The sequence below is a fragment of the Diceros bicornis genome, chromosome 17 (assembly GCF_020826845.1).
Source record: "Diceros bicornis minor isolate mBicDic1 chromosome 17, mDicBic1.mat.cur, whole genome shotgun sequence".
NCBI lineage: Eukaryota > Metazoa > Chordata > Mammalia > Perissodactyla > Rhinocerotidae > Diceros > Diceros bicornis.
Window position 1 is genome coordinate 17,965,226 of NC_080756.1, and position 16,612 is coordinate 17,981,837.

A 16,612-nucleotide genomic window follows, 5' to 3' on the forward strand; every position below is an offset into this window, starting at 1 on the left:
AAGCTGTGGTCCCTGCCCTCAGGGGACGTGACAGGTCCCTGCAATACCAGTTGAAAAGGAAAAGAATAGCAAATATCATTGACACTCACTCTGTGCCAGACACTGTTCCAAGCACTTTATGTGAAATAAATCATTTAATTATCCCCAAAGCCCTCCAAGTTGGGCTCTGTTACTGTCTTCACCTGCGCTATCAGCCCCAAGTCCTGCAGATGCTCTGGTGGACCAGAATTCGACCTCCGGAGCCTGTGCTCGGAGGAGCAGGCAGCTGGAATTCTGCCTGTTTTGAGTGTTGGCCGGAGTTTCATTCCTCAATTTAAAGCGTTTCTCTCTTCCATTATCTCCGAAATACAAAACGCCTCTTCTGGGAACGCTCTCAGCAGCTGGGAAGGGGCACGGTCCGGTGGTGCCATCTAGGGGCAGACACGAGCATTGCAGCGGTTTAAGTGCAGTGGATGGGCGCATCTTGCAGGGGCCTAAAGGGACTAAGTGCAGAAAAAGATCCTGTTAGAATGTCAAGCACCAGCCGCCTCCCCCACCGCGCGTGTGCCGTGCAGGACTGGAAAGACTACTGCACACCCGATCTGCTAATCATTAGGGAAACGCACATCAAAACCACAAGGAGATACCACTTCACACTCATTAGTTTGCTGATTTGTTACAGCAGCTCTAGGAAACTGATATACACGGTATCTCCAGGTGAATGTTATTTTCAAAACTTAACACTTTCGTTTTTCTTACAACACTCTGAGGAGAGGGTAGGAGACAGGTTACCTGGCTAAATAAGAATATCATGTTCCTCAGGCACTGATTCCGTTTCTGGTCTAGAGACTTCTGCTTCTTGGTCCAGAGCCACATCGCCTTTGTCTGGTAGTCATCAGTTCTGCTCAGCATTATGTAGAGGTTCTGGCTCTCATAGCCTTTCCCAGTGTTTTGGATGGCTTGTAATCGTTTGATGATGTTTCTCGAAAAAATTAACAAGAATTGGATTGATATAATTACTGACCCTAACTCAGCAAACCTGGCTTCATTTTCTTTCAATTCTCATCTTATCCTTAGTAAGTAGAGAGGGATGGGATAGGGGTGCAAGGTGTGCTTAATGAGATCTTAATCTACATAGTTCCCTATACGACTAAACTTTAAAAAATCTATATGGCTGTCAAATTTTCATTAACTCTTCACAGAGTTTTTTAGTGTTATAATAATGTTGCTTATTATTATCTTAATATATTAAAATTTTAATATTGATATATACAAGACATATAGAAGGTACTTAATACAATTATGAAAAAGACAATTTCGTTGCCTTCAAAGCACTTACAATCCAGAATAGGAGGAGACTAGAATAGGAGGAGACTAATAAATTAACAGTGTCAAAGAGAGAGTGAAATAGATGCTAAATAGAGATATAAACAGGCTGTTTAAGCAAAAAGGAAAGCATAATTAATTCTAACAAGAGGGATAAAGAAGGCTTCATAATAAGATGTGGAATAGGATCTTGAGGAACAGTCATAACAATGTACGCTCCCTCTTTACTGTAATGTATACCACCACCATGTCTGGGCCTTCTAAACAGGTAGTGTGTTGCCATTCTACAGGAGAGGAAAAGGAATCTGAGCAAAGTTAAGCAATTTTCCAAAGTCGCATAATTAATAAATAGCAGATTTGGGAAGCAAACCCAGCTCTTCTCTCTTTCCACAATATGAATACTTCTCAAAACGTGGACCCTGACCCCCGGCACTGAATCATTTGGCAGGGGGTGGAGGATGGGGGGAGTGCTTGTTGAAAATGCAGATTCTAGGGTGCTTCCCAGAGCTTTTGCATCAAAATCTTGGTGGTAGGCTTCAGGATCTGTATTTTAAACAAAATCTCAGGTAAATCTTACTGTCACTAAAGTTTGGGAACAAAGACGTGAGGAATTCCAGGTTGAGGGAATACTATAAACAAAGGCCAGAAAATGAAAGTTATATTTTGAGAGTGGTGAGTAGTCTGGGACTTTTAGACCAGGGATATGTGAAAGGATGTGGGGATGAGACTGGAGTGACTGGATTATGAAAAGCCTTAAAAGGCATGTTAAGGAGTTTGGATGTTTTTGGGGGGCTAGGCAATGGGAACCCATAGAAGATATTTTTCTGAATATACGTATTTTACATATATATATATATATATAAATAAATAAATAAAGAGAGGGAGAGGGACTACTCTCTTTTGTGGGTTATAATTAATAGCTTAGACCTACTGTATATATGAATCATTTAATACTTAAGTGTATCAACTTTCTGAATTAACATAATTAGTTGATTTTAATTAAATTAATTTTCCAATAGCCTTGGGTTTTTTTAATATCCTGTAGGTGACTTTTATTTTTATTTTTTCACTCTTATAACTATCTTTATTACATGTGGGTTTTTTGGTTTTTGTTTTGTTTTTGGTAAGGAAGATCAGCCCTGAGCTAACATCTGTTGCCAATCTTCCTCTTTTTGCTGAGGAACATTGGCTCTGAGCTAACATCTATGCCCATCTTCCTCTATTTTCCCTGTGGGGCCTTGCCACAGCATGGCTTAATGAGCAGTGTGTCAATCCGCACCCGGGATTTGAACTTGCGAACACCGGGCCACTGAAGCAGAGAGTACAAGCTTGACCACTACGCCACTGCACCGGCCTCCTCTTTATAACATGTGTTTTTAATCACTTCTCTGCATGCATTACAGAATGCCTATCACATCCATTCCCATAAATAACAGTTCTCAATGAAGCAAGCAGATAGCATTCTTATAACCATAGGGCCAGCCCCATGGCTTAGTGGTTAAGTGTGAGCGCTCCGCTGCCGGCAGCCCGGGTTCAGATCCCGGGCGTGCACCGGTGCACTGCTTCTCTGGCCATGCTGAGGCCGTGTCCCACATACGGCAGCTGGAGGGATGTGCAACTATGACATACAACTATCTACTGGGGCTGTGGGGACAAAAAGGGAGGAGGATTGGCAATAGATGTTGGCTCAGAGCCGGTCTTCCTCAGCAAAAAGAGGAGGATTAGCACAGATGTTGGCTCAGGGCTGATCTTCCTCACAAAAAAAATAAATAAATAAATATATATATATATATATATATTTTTTAGTGAGACATCAATTACAACATTGTGTAAGGTTAAGGTGTACAATGTGTTGATTTGATACGTTGATATTTTGCAATATGAGTACCATTGTAGTGCTAGCTAACACCTCTATCACATAATAATTATTACCTAATTAGCATTTCTTTTTTTGTGGTAAGAACAATTAACATCTAGTCTTTTAGAAACTTTGAAGTTTGTAATACAGTATTGTTGACTATAATCACTATGCTGTGCATTAAATCTTCCTAATAAGTTGTTTTTCATGCTAAATCTTTTCTCCTGTTTTTCTGTGTATTCACATAGTTTTAGATTTTCCCCATAATTTTTCCTTATTGAAATCATATTTCGCTACTTGGAAAAGTTTATAGTTTCATTTCAAACTTAGGGATTTTATTTTTCATGGATTTTTAAAGATAATTCATTTTAATAATCTAAACACTCATTCCAGTAGTAACCACTGAGGTATCTATTGAAAATTCCCCATCTAGAAACACGGCCATTCATCCCTTCCTGCCTTTTGTTCCCACTCTCTTAGCAAATTCCACTTACATTGATAAAGCATTGCCCCCATCCTAAGGAATATTTTTTATAGTATTTAATATAGAATCACAATCCAAAGGATGGTGCCTTACCTTTACTGAACATCTACGTTGGGTCAATCGTTGTGCTAGAAATTTTATTTCTATTTTTAAATTTATATTAAATAAAAATATTTTCAATATTTTAAAATATATTATTTCATTTAATCCTCACAACCATTCTTTGAAGTAAATATTACATCCATTTTACAAATGGCACATTTGAGTCTCAGAAAGATTCAGAACTGGACGTTGGAGCCAAGGTCTTCCTGACTTCAAAGTCCATATTTAAGAGAAAGCATGATTAGGATTTGCATAGAAAACTATTACAGGCCCCTACTTCGAGGTAATGTACTGTAATATGTAGTACAGTATAGTATGGACTTTGGAAATGGGCTTTTTGAATTCAGCTCTCCCATTTACTAGCTCTGTAACTTGGGCACATAGGATGAACTTTCTGAACCTGATTCCCCATCTGCAAGTTAAATGCAATAATATATCTAAAATTCCTGTCCCTTGTAGATGCTTTATAACCCCCTAAATGTACAGAGCCAGCTTTAAATCATTTATTTTCATTTAATTTTTCATTGTTCATGCAACGTTTCCTCAAAAAATTCTAGATTAAATGTTTGCTTCTCCTGTGAAACATATTTCCGTTAGTCTATCAGTTTTCACTGTTTCAAGAGTGCAGTGATTCTACTTGTTATCCAGACTCCACCAGATTGCCCGACATGGATGCCCCTCGTTAATAGTAGTTATGCTGTTAAAATATCACCCTAGCATAGAATCCCTTCCAGAAAACAGGAAATATTTGACTAGCAATTCCACTCTCACCCTTATATTCCTTCAAGACTTTCGGGCGGATGCCATCTGGTCCTAACTTAGGCCTCTGCGTGCAGCTTTACTCTCCTTAAATCCGCCTTCCACATTGTTGGCATTTGACTTCCCTTGTTAAGAATTCTTCAGTTATCCTCTATCACGTACAAAATAAAATACAAATTCCTTAACGTGCCATTTAGGATTCTCTTTCATCTCGCCTATCTTTCCAGTTTCATCTGTTGCCACGTCTTGCTTATTCTCTGTGTTCTACCAGCAACAAAGCAGTTTCCCCAGACACACACACACACACACACACACTGCTGCTTCTTGCTCCTTTTTTTTTTTTTTGCTCTGCTAGACTCTCCGCCTTCTCTGTCTTACTGACTTTTAATAGTTCTTTAAGACATAGTTCAAAGGTCCGGACTCCTAGAAGCTTTACCTAATTCTCCCCTCTCCTCAGTCCTCTTCTGTACACTTTGTACACACACCATCATTGTTCTTTCCACATCACACTATATTATCATCTGTTTGTGTGACTGTCTCTCTGAGTGGACTTTGAGTGCCCTCAGGGCAGATATATGGCGTATCCATCTTTGTATCCTTCCACCTTCCACCCCCTGGCAAATAGTGGGTATTCAAAAAATGTTGATGAATTAAATGATCAATTAAATCCTATCTAGTCACTGCAATATTTAGTGCCTTTGAGGACTTTCTTCACTATGTATGAAAATGAAATGTTTCATTGTCATCATCTGGGCTAATTTTACATCCTCTCCCTCATGGCTTCTCAGGTATATTATACTGATCACGTGGTAATACAACTCTAAAACTATGTTTTAACATTTAAATAATGGAATCTTCACTTACAGAGATTCTACAAAATTTCTTTATTCAAAAATATTTTATTATACTTTATGTTTTCTCTCTCATATAATGTTAGAATCTTCTTGACCCAGCCATCCTTATTATGGAATCTTTAATCTGTCAGTATTTTATTCCTTGTTATACCTGTTGGTGATTTGATTATTATAATATTAAATATTAAAGAAGAATTTTCTGAAAAAATGAATTGATCCTTGATGGAATTATAGTTATAATTGTATAAGTTAAATATTCTTAGGAAAAGTTGATCTATATATTTCTCTTTTTTTTTAATTTTTATTTATTTATTTATTTATTTTTAATTTTTCATTTATTGCAGTAACATTGGTTTATAACATTGTATAAATTTCAGGTGTACATCATTATACTTCTATTTCTGCGTAGATTACATCATGTTCACCACCCAAATACTAATTACAACCCATCACCACACACATGTGCTGAATTATCCCTTTCGCCCTCCTCCCTCCCCCCTTCCCCTCTGGTAACCACCAATCCAATCTCTGTCTCTATGTGTTTGTTTATTGTTGTTATTATCTACTACTTAATGAAGGAAATCATACGGTATTTGACCTTCTCCCTCTGACTTATTTCACTTTGCATAATACCCTCAATGTCCATCCATGTTGTCACAAATGGCTGGATTTCATTGTTTCTTATGGCTGAGTAGTATTGCATTGTGTATATACACCACATCTTCTTTATCCATTCGTCCCTTGATGGGCATTTAGGTTGCTTCCAAGTCTTGGCTATTGTGAATAACGCTGCAATGAACACAGGCGTGCATGTATCTTTACGCATTGGTGTTTTCAAGTTCTTTGGATAAATACCCAGCAGTGGAATAGCTGGATCATATGGTAGTTCTATCCTTGATTTTTTGAGGAATCTCCATACTGTTTTCCATAGTGGCTGCACCAGTTTGCACTCCCACCAGCAGTGTATGAGAGTTGCCTTCTCTCCACATCCTCTCCAACACTTGTTGTTTCCTGTCTTGTTAATTATAGCCATTCTGATGGGCGTGAGGTGATATCTCATTGTAGTTTTGATTTGCATTTCCCTGATAGTTAATGATTTCGAACATCTTTTCATGTGTCTGTTGGCCATCTGTATATCTTCTTTGGAGAAATGTCTGTTCAGGTCTTTTGCCCATTTTTTAATTGGGTTGTTAGTTTTTTTGTTGTTGAGATGCATGAGTTCTTTATATATTTTGGAGATTCAGCCCTTATCAGATGTATGGTTTGCAAATATCTTCTCCCAATTGTTAGGTTGTCTTTTCGTTTTGTTGATGGTTTCCTTTGCTGTGCAGAAGCTTTTTAGTTTGATGTAGTCCCATTTGTTTATTTTTTCTATTGTTTCTCTTGCCCGGTCAGACATGGTGCTTGAAAATATGTTGCTAAGACCGATGTCGAAGAGCGTGCTGCCTATGTTTTCTTCTAGAAGTTTCATAGTTTCAGGTCTTACATTCAAGTCTTTAATCCATTTGGAGTTAATTTTTGTGTATGGTTAAGGTAAGGGTCTACTTTCATTGTTTTGCATGTGGCTGTCCAGTTTTCCCAACACCATTTGTTGAAGAGACTTTCTTTTCTGCATTGTATGTTCTTGGCTCCTTTGTCAAAGATTAGCTGTCCGTAGATGTGTGGGTTTATTTCTGGTCTTGCGATTCTATTCCATTGATCTATGTGTCTGTTTTTGTGCTGGTACCATGCTGTTTGGTTACTATAGCTTTGTAGTATATTTTGAAATCAGGGAGTGTGATACCTCCAGCTTTGTTCTTTTTTCTCAGGATTCCTTTAGCTATTCAAGGTCTTTTGTTGTTCCATATAAATTTTAGGATTCTTTGTTCTATTTCTGTGAAAAGTGTTGTTGGAACTTTGATAGGGATTGCATTGAATCTATAGATTGCTTTAGGAAGTATGGGCATCTTAACTATGTTAATTCTTCCAATCCAAGAGCACGGAATATCTTTCCATTTCTTTGTGTCTTCTTCAATTTCTTTCAGCAATGTTTTATAGTTTTCAGTGTACAGATCTTTCACCTCGTGGGTTAAGTTTATTCCTAGGTATTTTATTCTTTTTGTTGCAGTTGTAAATGGGATTGTATTCTTAATTTCTCTTTCTGCTACTTCGTTGTTAGTGTATAGAAATGCAACTGATTTTTGTATGTTGATTTTGTGTCCTGCAACTTTACCGTATTCGTTTATTACTTCTAAAAGTTTTCTGGTAGATTCTTTAGGGTTTTCTATATATAAAATCATGTCATCTGCAAATAGTGACATTTTCACTTCTTCCTTTCCTATTTGGATCCCTTTTATTTCTTTCTCTTGCCTGATTGCTCTGGCTAGGACTTCCAGTACTATGTTAAATAGGAGTGGTGACAGTGGGCATCCTTGTCTGGTTCCTGTTCTTAGAGGGATAGGTTTCAGTTTTTTACCATTGAGGATGATATTAGCTGTGAGTTTGTCATATATGGCCTTTATTATGTTGAGGTACTTTCCTTCTATACCCATCTTATTCAGGGTTTTTATCATGAATGGATGCTGTATCTTGTCAAATGCTTTCTCTGCATCTATTGAGATATCATGTGATTTTTATTCTTCATTTTATTAATGTGGTGTATTACAGTGATTGATTTGTGAATGTTGAACCATTCCTGCATACCTGGAATAAATCCCACTTGATCATGGTGTATAATCTTTTTAATGTATTGTTGTATGCGATTTGCTAGTATTTTGTTGAGGATTTTTGCATCGATGTTCATCAGTGATATTGGCCTGTAATTTTCTTTTTTTATGTTGTCCTTGTCTGGTTTTGGTATCAGGGTAATGTCGGCTTCGTAGAATGAGTTAGGGAGCTTTCCCCACTCCTCAATTTTTTGGAAGAGTTTGAGAAGGATAGGTATTAAGTCTTCTTTGAATGTTTTGTAGAAGAAGGGAAATAATAAAAATCAGAGCAGAAATAAATGAAATAGAGATTAAAAAACAACAGAAAAAATTAATAGAACCAAGAGCTGGTTCTTTGAAAAGATAAACAAAATTGACAAACCTTTAGCTAGACTCACCAAGAAAAAAAGAGAGAAGGCACAAATAAGTAAAATCAGAAATGAAAGAGGAGAAATTACAATTTCTTCTTTGATTTCTTCGTGTAGAATTCACCAGGGAAGCCGTCTGGTCCTGGACTTTTATTTTTGGGGAGGTTTTTGATTACTGTTTTGATCTCTTTACTGGTGATTGGTCTATTCAAATTCTCTACTTCTTCTTGATCCAGTTTTGGAAGGTTGTATGATTCTAAGAATTTATCCATTTCTTCCAGAATGTCGAATTGGTTGGCATATAGCTTTTCATAGTATTCTCTTATAATCTTTTGTATTTCTGAGGTGTCTGTTGTAATTTCTCCTCTTTCATTTCTGATTTTACTTATTTGTGCCTTCTCTCTTTTTTTCTTGGTGAGTCTAGCTAAAGGTTTGTCAATTTTGTTTATCTTTTCAAGGAACCAGCTCATGGTTTTATTAATTTATTCTGTTGTTTTTTTAATCTCTATTTCATTTATTTCTGCTCTGATTTTTATTATTTCCCTTCTTCTACTGATTTTGGGCTTTGTTTGTTCTTCTTTTTCCAGTTCCTTTAGGAGTATTGTTAGATTGTTTATTTGAGATTTTTCTTGTTTGTTGAGATAGGCCTGTATTGCTACAAACTTCCCTCTTAGAACCTCTTTTGCTGTATCCCATAAATTCTGGCGTGTTGTATTTTCATTTTCATTTGTCTCCAGGTATTTTTTTATTTCTTCTTTGATTTCTTCATTGATCCACTCGTTGTTCAGTAGCATTTTGTTTAATCTCCACGTATTTATGGCTTTTCTGATTTTCTTCCTGTAGTTGATTTCTAGTTTCATACTGTGGTGGTCAGAAAAGATGCTTGGTATTATTTCAATCTTCTTAAATTTATGGAGACTTGTTTTGTGACCTAACATGTAATCAATCCTGGAGAATGTTCCATGTGCATTTGAAAAGAAAGTGTATTCTTCGGTTTTTGGATGGAATGCTCTGTATATATCTACTAGGTCCATCTGTTCTAGTGTGTCATTTAAGGCCAATGTTTCCTTATTGATCTTCTGTTTGGATGATCTATCCATTGGTGTAAGTGGAGTGTTAAAGTCCCCTACTATTATTGTGTTACTGTCTATTTCTCTTTTTATGTCTGTTAATAATTGCTTTATATATTTAGGTGCACCTACATTGGGTGCGTAGATATTTACAAGTGTTATATCCTCTTGTTGGATTACTCCCTTGATCATTATGTAATGCCCTTCTTTGTCTCTTTTTACAGTTTTTGTTTTAAAGTCTATTTTGTCTGATATGAGTACTGCTACCCCAGCTTTCTTTTCATTGCCATTTGCATGGAGTATCTTTTTCCATCCCTTCACTTTCAGTTTGTGAGTGTCTTTAGGTCTGAAGTGTGTCTCTTGTATACAGCATATATATGGGTCTTGGTGTTTTATCCAATCAGCCACTCTATGCCTTTTAATTGGAGCATTTAGTCCATTGACGTTTAAAGTAGCTATTGATAAGTATGTACTTACTGCCATTTTTTAACTTTTTTTTTGCTCAGTGTTTTAGTAGTCCTTCTCTGTTCCTTTCTCCTTCTATACAGAATTGATGGTCTCTTGAGTTTGACCTCTGTCTGAAAGCTCTACTCTTTAACTCCCATCCTCCCTCATTTTATGTTTTTGATATCATATCTAACCTCTTTTTTGTGCATTTGTATCCATTACCCTCTTATCATGGAAATAGATAATTTTTCCTATTTGTGGTCTTCTCTTTTCCCCTTAAATCAATCCCTTTAACATTTCTTGTAGCACTGGTTTCTTGGTGACAAACTCCTTTAATTTTTGCTTGTCTGGGAAATGTTTGATCTCTCCTTCCATTTTGAATGATAACCTTGCTGAGTAGAGTATTCTTGGCTGTAAGTTTTTTCCTTTTAGCACTGTAAATATATCGTGCCACTCTCTTCTAGCCTGTAAGGTTTCTGCTGAGAAGTCAGCTGATAGCCTTATGGGGTTTCCTTTGTATGTAACTTGTCTTTCTCTTGCAGCTTTTAGGATTCTCTCTTTATCTTTAATTCTGGACATTTTGATTATGATGTGTCTTGGTGTGGGCCTCTTTGGGTTTATCTTGTTTGGTGCTCTGTGTGCTTCCTGTACGTGGATGTCTGTTTCCTTCCTTAGGTTAGGGAAGTTTTCATCTATTATTTCTTGAAATAGATTCTCTGCCCCTTTGTCTCGCTCTTCTCCTTCTGGGACACCTACAACATGGATGTTAGTGTGCTTGATGTTGTCCCAGAGGTCCCTTAGACTGTCCTCACTCTTTTTAATTCTTTTCTCTTTTACCTGTTCAGCTTGGGTAATTTCTTCTAGTCTTTCGTCCAGCACGCAGATCCGTTCTTCTGTATCCTCTGCTCTGCTTTTGAGTCCCTCTAGTGAACTTTTCATTTCCAGTATTGTATTCTTCATTTCTGATTGGTTCTTTTTTATATCTTCCATTTCTTTGTTGACATTCTCACTGAGTTCATCTATTCTTCTCCCCAGATCAGTGAGCATCCTTAACAATCTTTGTTCAATTTTTAAATGATTTTACTGAAACAGGTGAGATCGTGTCACTTAGATCTTCAAAATCTCTAATAAATCTAATTGCCATATAAAAATTGAGAAAGTATCAAACAACTTCTCCCCAAAAGTACCAAGCCCATATAATATCATAGGCGAAATATGTCAAACCTTAAAAGAACAGCTAATTTTGCTATTAAACTGTTACAGGGCATAGAAAAAGGTAATCTTCCACATTTTTTTAATGATACAAGCTTTAAATTACACCCAAATTTGACAAAGATAGCACCAAAAGAAGTAAACCACCGGCCAAACTTACTAATGAATATCAATGCAAAAAAAAATCCCAAATAAAATATTAGCAAACAAATTCCATAACACAAAGAAGGATACACCAAAGACAAATACCATTTATTCCCGGAATGCACTGATGGTTTAATATAATTAAACATATTAATAGATCTGAGGAGGAAGTCACATTTTCTTTACTACATGAAAATTAAATGCTTAAATTACATTTAACAAAACGTGATTTAACAAATTTAACAAAATTCAGCATCCATTCTTGATTTTAAAATACATAATGAAATGAGCAGATGTACTTCTTTAGTATGATAAAATGTATTTCAACCCAAAAGTCAGCATTTTTCTTAATGGCAAATACTAGAAAGATGTCTACTATCACCACTATATTTTTAACCAATTTTTTTTTTTTTTTTTTGGTGAGGAAGATTGTCCCTGAGTTAACGTCTGTGCCAATTTCTTCTATTTTGTATATGGTACTCTGCCACAGCATGGCTTGATGAGTAGTGTATAGGTCTGCGCCCAGTATCCGAACCTGTGACCCCTGGGCCACCGAAGTGGAGTGCATGAACTTAACTACTATGGCACCAGGCTGGCCCCTATTTATATTTTAATAACTAGCAATGAAAGGACTTACATTTTGTCAATCTAAGTTACACAGGAATGGAGAAGTAACAAAAAAAAATGAAATTGACTAAGGTTAAGGATGTTTTGCAACTTTTTCAGAAAGGAGAATATAAATGTAAACGACTCTTTTAAACACTCTTTTTTTTTTTTTTTTGTGAAGAAGATCAGCCCTGAGCTAACATCCATGCTAATCCTCCTCTTTTTACTGAGGGAGACGGGCTCTGAGCTAACATCTATTGCCAAGCCTCCTCTTTTTTTTTTTTCCTCCCCAAAGCCCCAGTAGGTAGTTGTATGTCATAGCTGCACATCCTTCTAGTTGCTGTATGTGGGACGCGGCCTCAGCACGGCCAGAGAAGCAGTGCATCGGAGCGCGCCCGGGATCCGAACCCAGGCGGCCAGTAGCGGAGCGCGCACACTTAACCGCTAAGCCACGGGCCGGCCCTAAACACTCTTGAAGATTAGCTTTTCTTTGAAAAAAACAACATGGGGCCATGGAAAGACACTCCTAGCTGTCACTCAAGGCGAGTCCAATGAACAAATATGGCCTTGTAGCCATATCACTGCTATTTTTTTAACTTAGTTCTGGAAGTACTACCAATTCAGCTGGTCAAGAGACAGAAATGAGATGTTTAAAAATCGGAAATGAGATGTTTAAAAATCGGAAAATCTAGATGTAAAAAATTGTTAGTTGTAAGTAATAATGATTATGTACCTGGAAAACTCAAGAATATCAACTGAAAAACTTGCACATGCTTGAATACAGTAAGACAGCTGCATACAAAAGTGATATAGAGAAATCTAACCTTCATTTATACAAATAACAACCAGTTAGAAGATCTCATAGAAGAAGAGTCCATTTACAATAGTTCCAACAACAACAAAAATAAAAACTACCAAGATATACACTGATGGAAGAATATGTAAGAGCTAGATGAAAACTTTTTAATGTTCCTGGAGGATACACACACACACACACACACACACACACACACACACAACCTGAACAAACAGAAGGGTATATCATATTCTGGGATAGGAAACTGTATTAGTGAAGATAAGCTAGGGTTTTGCTTTTTTAACAAATAATCCCCAAGTCTCAGTGGCTAAAAACAACAGATTTTACTTGTGGCTCATATTGCAAATCCATCATGGCTTGGCAGGAAGTGAGCTTCATTGTATATTCTCAGGGACAGAGGCTAACAGAGCAGCCGTCATCTTGAACATCGTAGGTTACCATGCCAAAGGAAAAAGGAGACTCTGGAGGGTCTCAAACCAACAATGACAAGCTCATCACAGAAATGACACACGTCGGTTCTGCTCACATCTCATCGACAAGTACTAGCAAACAGCACTAATGACTATCACACAGACTCAGCATCAGAAAAAGAAAACTGCAATAAATAACACAGAAGAGAAGTGACTCATCATTATGTAATCAATAAACAATAGTAGAGTCCAGATATGGACCTGAATGATACAAGAATTTATGATGAAGGTACATTCAAATCAGTAAGGGAAAAGGTAGATTATTTTCTAAGTGGTAACGGGGCAACGGGGTAGCCGCATGGAAAAAAAAGTCATATCTATATCTCACAACAAAAAGTTGTGAATCAAAGACTTAAATGTAAAACAAACAAAAAAACTAATAACGAACCATAAAAGTACTAAAAGAAACTTAGAAAGAATTTTTTTATATTTCTCAGAGTGGAGAGGACCCTTCTAAATAAGGTACAAAGCATTATTAAAAATATTGATAAACACATAAAAATAAAAATTTTCTACAGAGTCAAAACACAAACAAATGGGGGAAATTTGGCAATTTATATCACAAACAAGGGGCTAATTTTCCAAATATTTGAACAGGTCCCACAAATCAATTTAAAAAAGCAATTTGACAACCCATTGAAAAATGGGCAAAGTATTTGAATAGAATCTTCACAGCAAATGAAATACAGATGGCTCCTGTCTATGAAAAGATGCTCAACCTCACCCGTAATAAAAGTAATGCAAATTAAAGCCGTGAAATGCCATATTTCATCTATTATATTGGAAATAAACAAAAAATTTAGTAATACTTCATGTTAGTCTTGATGTAGGGAAATACTCTTTCATAATGCTGACCAATATGTAAATTGTTACAACCTCTTTGGACAACAATTTGACAAAAATCCATCACAATTACAAAACACTTATCCTTTGATCCAGAAATTCTACTTCTAGGAACATATACGTATATATACATAGGTATATACAAGATTGTTCATTGAAGTATATATTTATAATGCAAAATCTTGAAAATATCATAAATGTCCATTAAAGGTTAAGTAAATTCTGATAAGTCCAGACTTTGTAATACTATGAAGCTTTAAATGAGTGAGTAGGCTCTTTATATATTAATACCTAAGTTATCTAATTGCTAATATCTAAGTTAAGTTATAAAAAAAATCAAACATCATAACTTTAAAGTATGTAAAAAGGAGGATAAAAGAGCATATGTACTTTTCTACCTATGCAGAAAGTATTTCTGGATGGACATACATTAGTAGCCCTGGGGGAGGGGCCTAATGGCCGGGGATAGGACTATTAGGGAGGCTTTTCACTCCACCATTTGTATTTTTAAAATATTATACCTGGTGAATGTACTACTTATTCTTTTTAAATTTAAATATAACAGAGGGAAAAAGACATAAGGGAACTAGAGAATGACCAGAAACACGTTATTTAAAATTCTCAAGTAGATGAAAGTGTTTATATGTAAAAACAGATTCAGAAGACTAGGACTATTCAGTCTGGAAAGAGAAAATAAAGACAAGTATCAGGTAAAACAGTTTTTAATAAATTTCAGATTACCTAAGCTTTGAAATTACAAGTTCCGATTGTATCTCAGATAAGCCTTTCTTCTGCTACACCTTGTTGTTCCAATCCTTAGTTCCCAAAGGAATTCAGTCCTCAAAAATGTAAATTTCATGAGAACAGGGTACTTTGTTTTCTTCACTGCTGTATGCCTAGCACCTAGAACAATGCTTGGCACATAGTAGGCGTCCACTAAATATTTGTTGAATAAATGACATAAGTTGTTCCTATAATTAATAATGACCTTTTCTATTATAGGTTTTATTTTGGCATCTTGTAATTTTAGGCTAGAAAACTTCCCCCAAAATAATAGGTTGGTAGCCTCAAACACAAATGCTAAGGATGGCAGGCCAATTGTCACTTTCCCCGACCTGTTTCTGATGTTTGCAATTTTTAAAAATCAGGACCAGGACCTGTTTCCTCCAGATCCCTCCAGCAGCAAAGTTGCCATGGTAACACCTTGTACATAACCTGCCATCTCCCATTTTAAGTGCATTCATCTTCTGATGAACCCAAAAAGATGAAAGAAATTCAGAATAACTGGAAGCATCTCTAAACTTTTGAAGTTAATGTTTTGGAGATCAACCATGATCCACAAAATACATCTCAGCGTCTCTGCTAGAAAGATAAATGGATGAAATGGATCATGTTATATGACATTTCTTATTTCCTAAAAAATGTAGCTCCTTTGCTATCTTAAATAGGTTTCTATGTCATAGACCTTCTATAAGACAATGTTTTAGAACGTCTGATCTGACAAATACGTATATACTTATAGGGCAATGAGGAGGATATTTGAAATCAGGACTAAACCAGAAAACTGGACATACAATAGTTACATCTACCTTGCAAGCTGGATGAGCCTATAGGCGATGTACTTGCGAAACAGCTATCCCAGCCGAACTGTGTCCGTATGAAGTGTTTCAATCATGAGATTCCTGGCTGTTGTGTGTAGCTCTGAACGGAGTCCAGAAGCTTTTGTGGCCTGACTTAAGAGTATCAAGTTCTTCCTCTGAGCCTCCATGTCAACAAAATACCTCTGCTGTTTGAGCTCTTGTGGAGAGGAAGGGGGCACCCTCATCTTGGGTTTCTTGGTAACTGAAGCTGAAGTCAGCATCCAGGGCTTGTCTGTAGGAGGAAATCGGGATTTCTGGTCCCATTCAGAAGGTGAGATCTGTGGTGTTTTGGGTAGCTGAGTAGTAAGAGAAGGTAGTGATGTTACAGGCTTCATGAAGGTGGGAAGGGCCCCCTCATCAATGTCAGGGGTTTGTGATACTGATGTCCTATAATTGATGACATAGGACTGAAATGTTCTAAACTGTTCCATGGAAAAAGGATCGTGGAGTATCTGGATTTCTTCAGAAGTGTCAGAGACCTCTGATATTTGGAACTTCTCAGTGGTGAAAGGAGCTTGAGTTATCTTGACATTTGGAGCCCTGGGATGGGCCAATGCTGATTCAGATTTCAGAGAAGAAATACTTGCCATTCTTTCCTTACTTTTCTTAGAAACAGAAGAGGACAGATCTTTCTGGGGCTTTCCAGGGGTTGAGGGGATCCATAGTGTTGGGGGATACCCAGGGGTAGGAGGGATCCATAGTGAGGAAGCTTGCCGAGGAAGAGTCCATGGTGCCAGATGCTGCCTAAGAGTAGAAGGGGCTTGTAGATAGGGAGATTGCTCATGGACGGCCGGCGGCTGGAATGCCTAGGGCTGCTCAGATGTGAGAGGAGGTCCCAATGCCTAAACTTGCTCGGGGATGAGGGTAACTCCCAAACCCTGGGATTTCTCAGGGGTGGGGGTGCCCGCCAATGCCTTGAACTGCTCAGAGGTAAGAGGAATGCCCCTGT

General features: G+C 37.0%; 1 protein-coding gene across 1 annotated transcript in view; it reads right to left on the minus strand.

Annotated features, from left to right (window-relative positions):
• Positions 1-308: 308 nt before the first annotated feature.
• LOC131416575 (protein FAM186A-like) overlaps positions 309-16,612 on the minus strand; it is a 43,044-nt gene continuing 26,740 nt past the window's right edge. Inside the window, 3 exon segments of the mRNA XM_058559243.1 lie at positions 309-410; positions 772-961; positions 15,613-16,611. Coding sequence (XP_058415226.1) covers positions 309-410; positions 772-961; positions 15,613-16,611 — 1,291 coding nt within the window.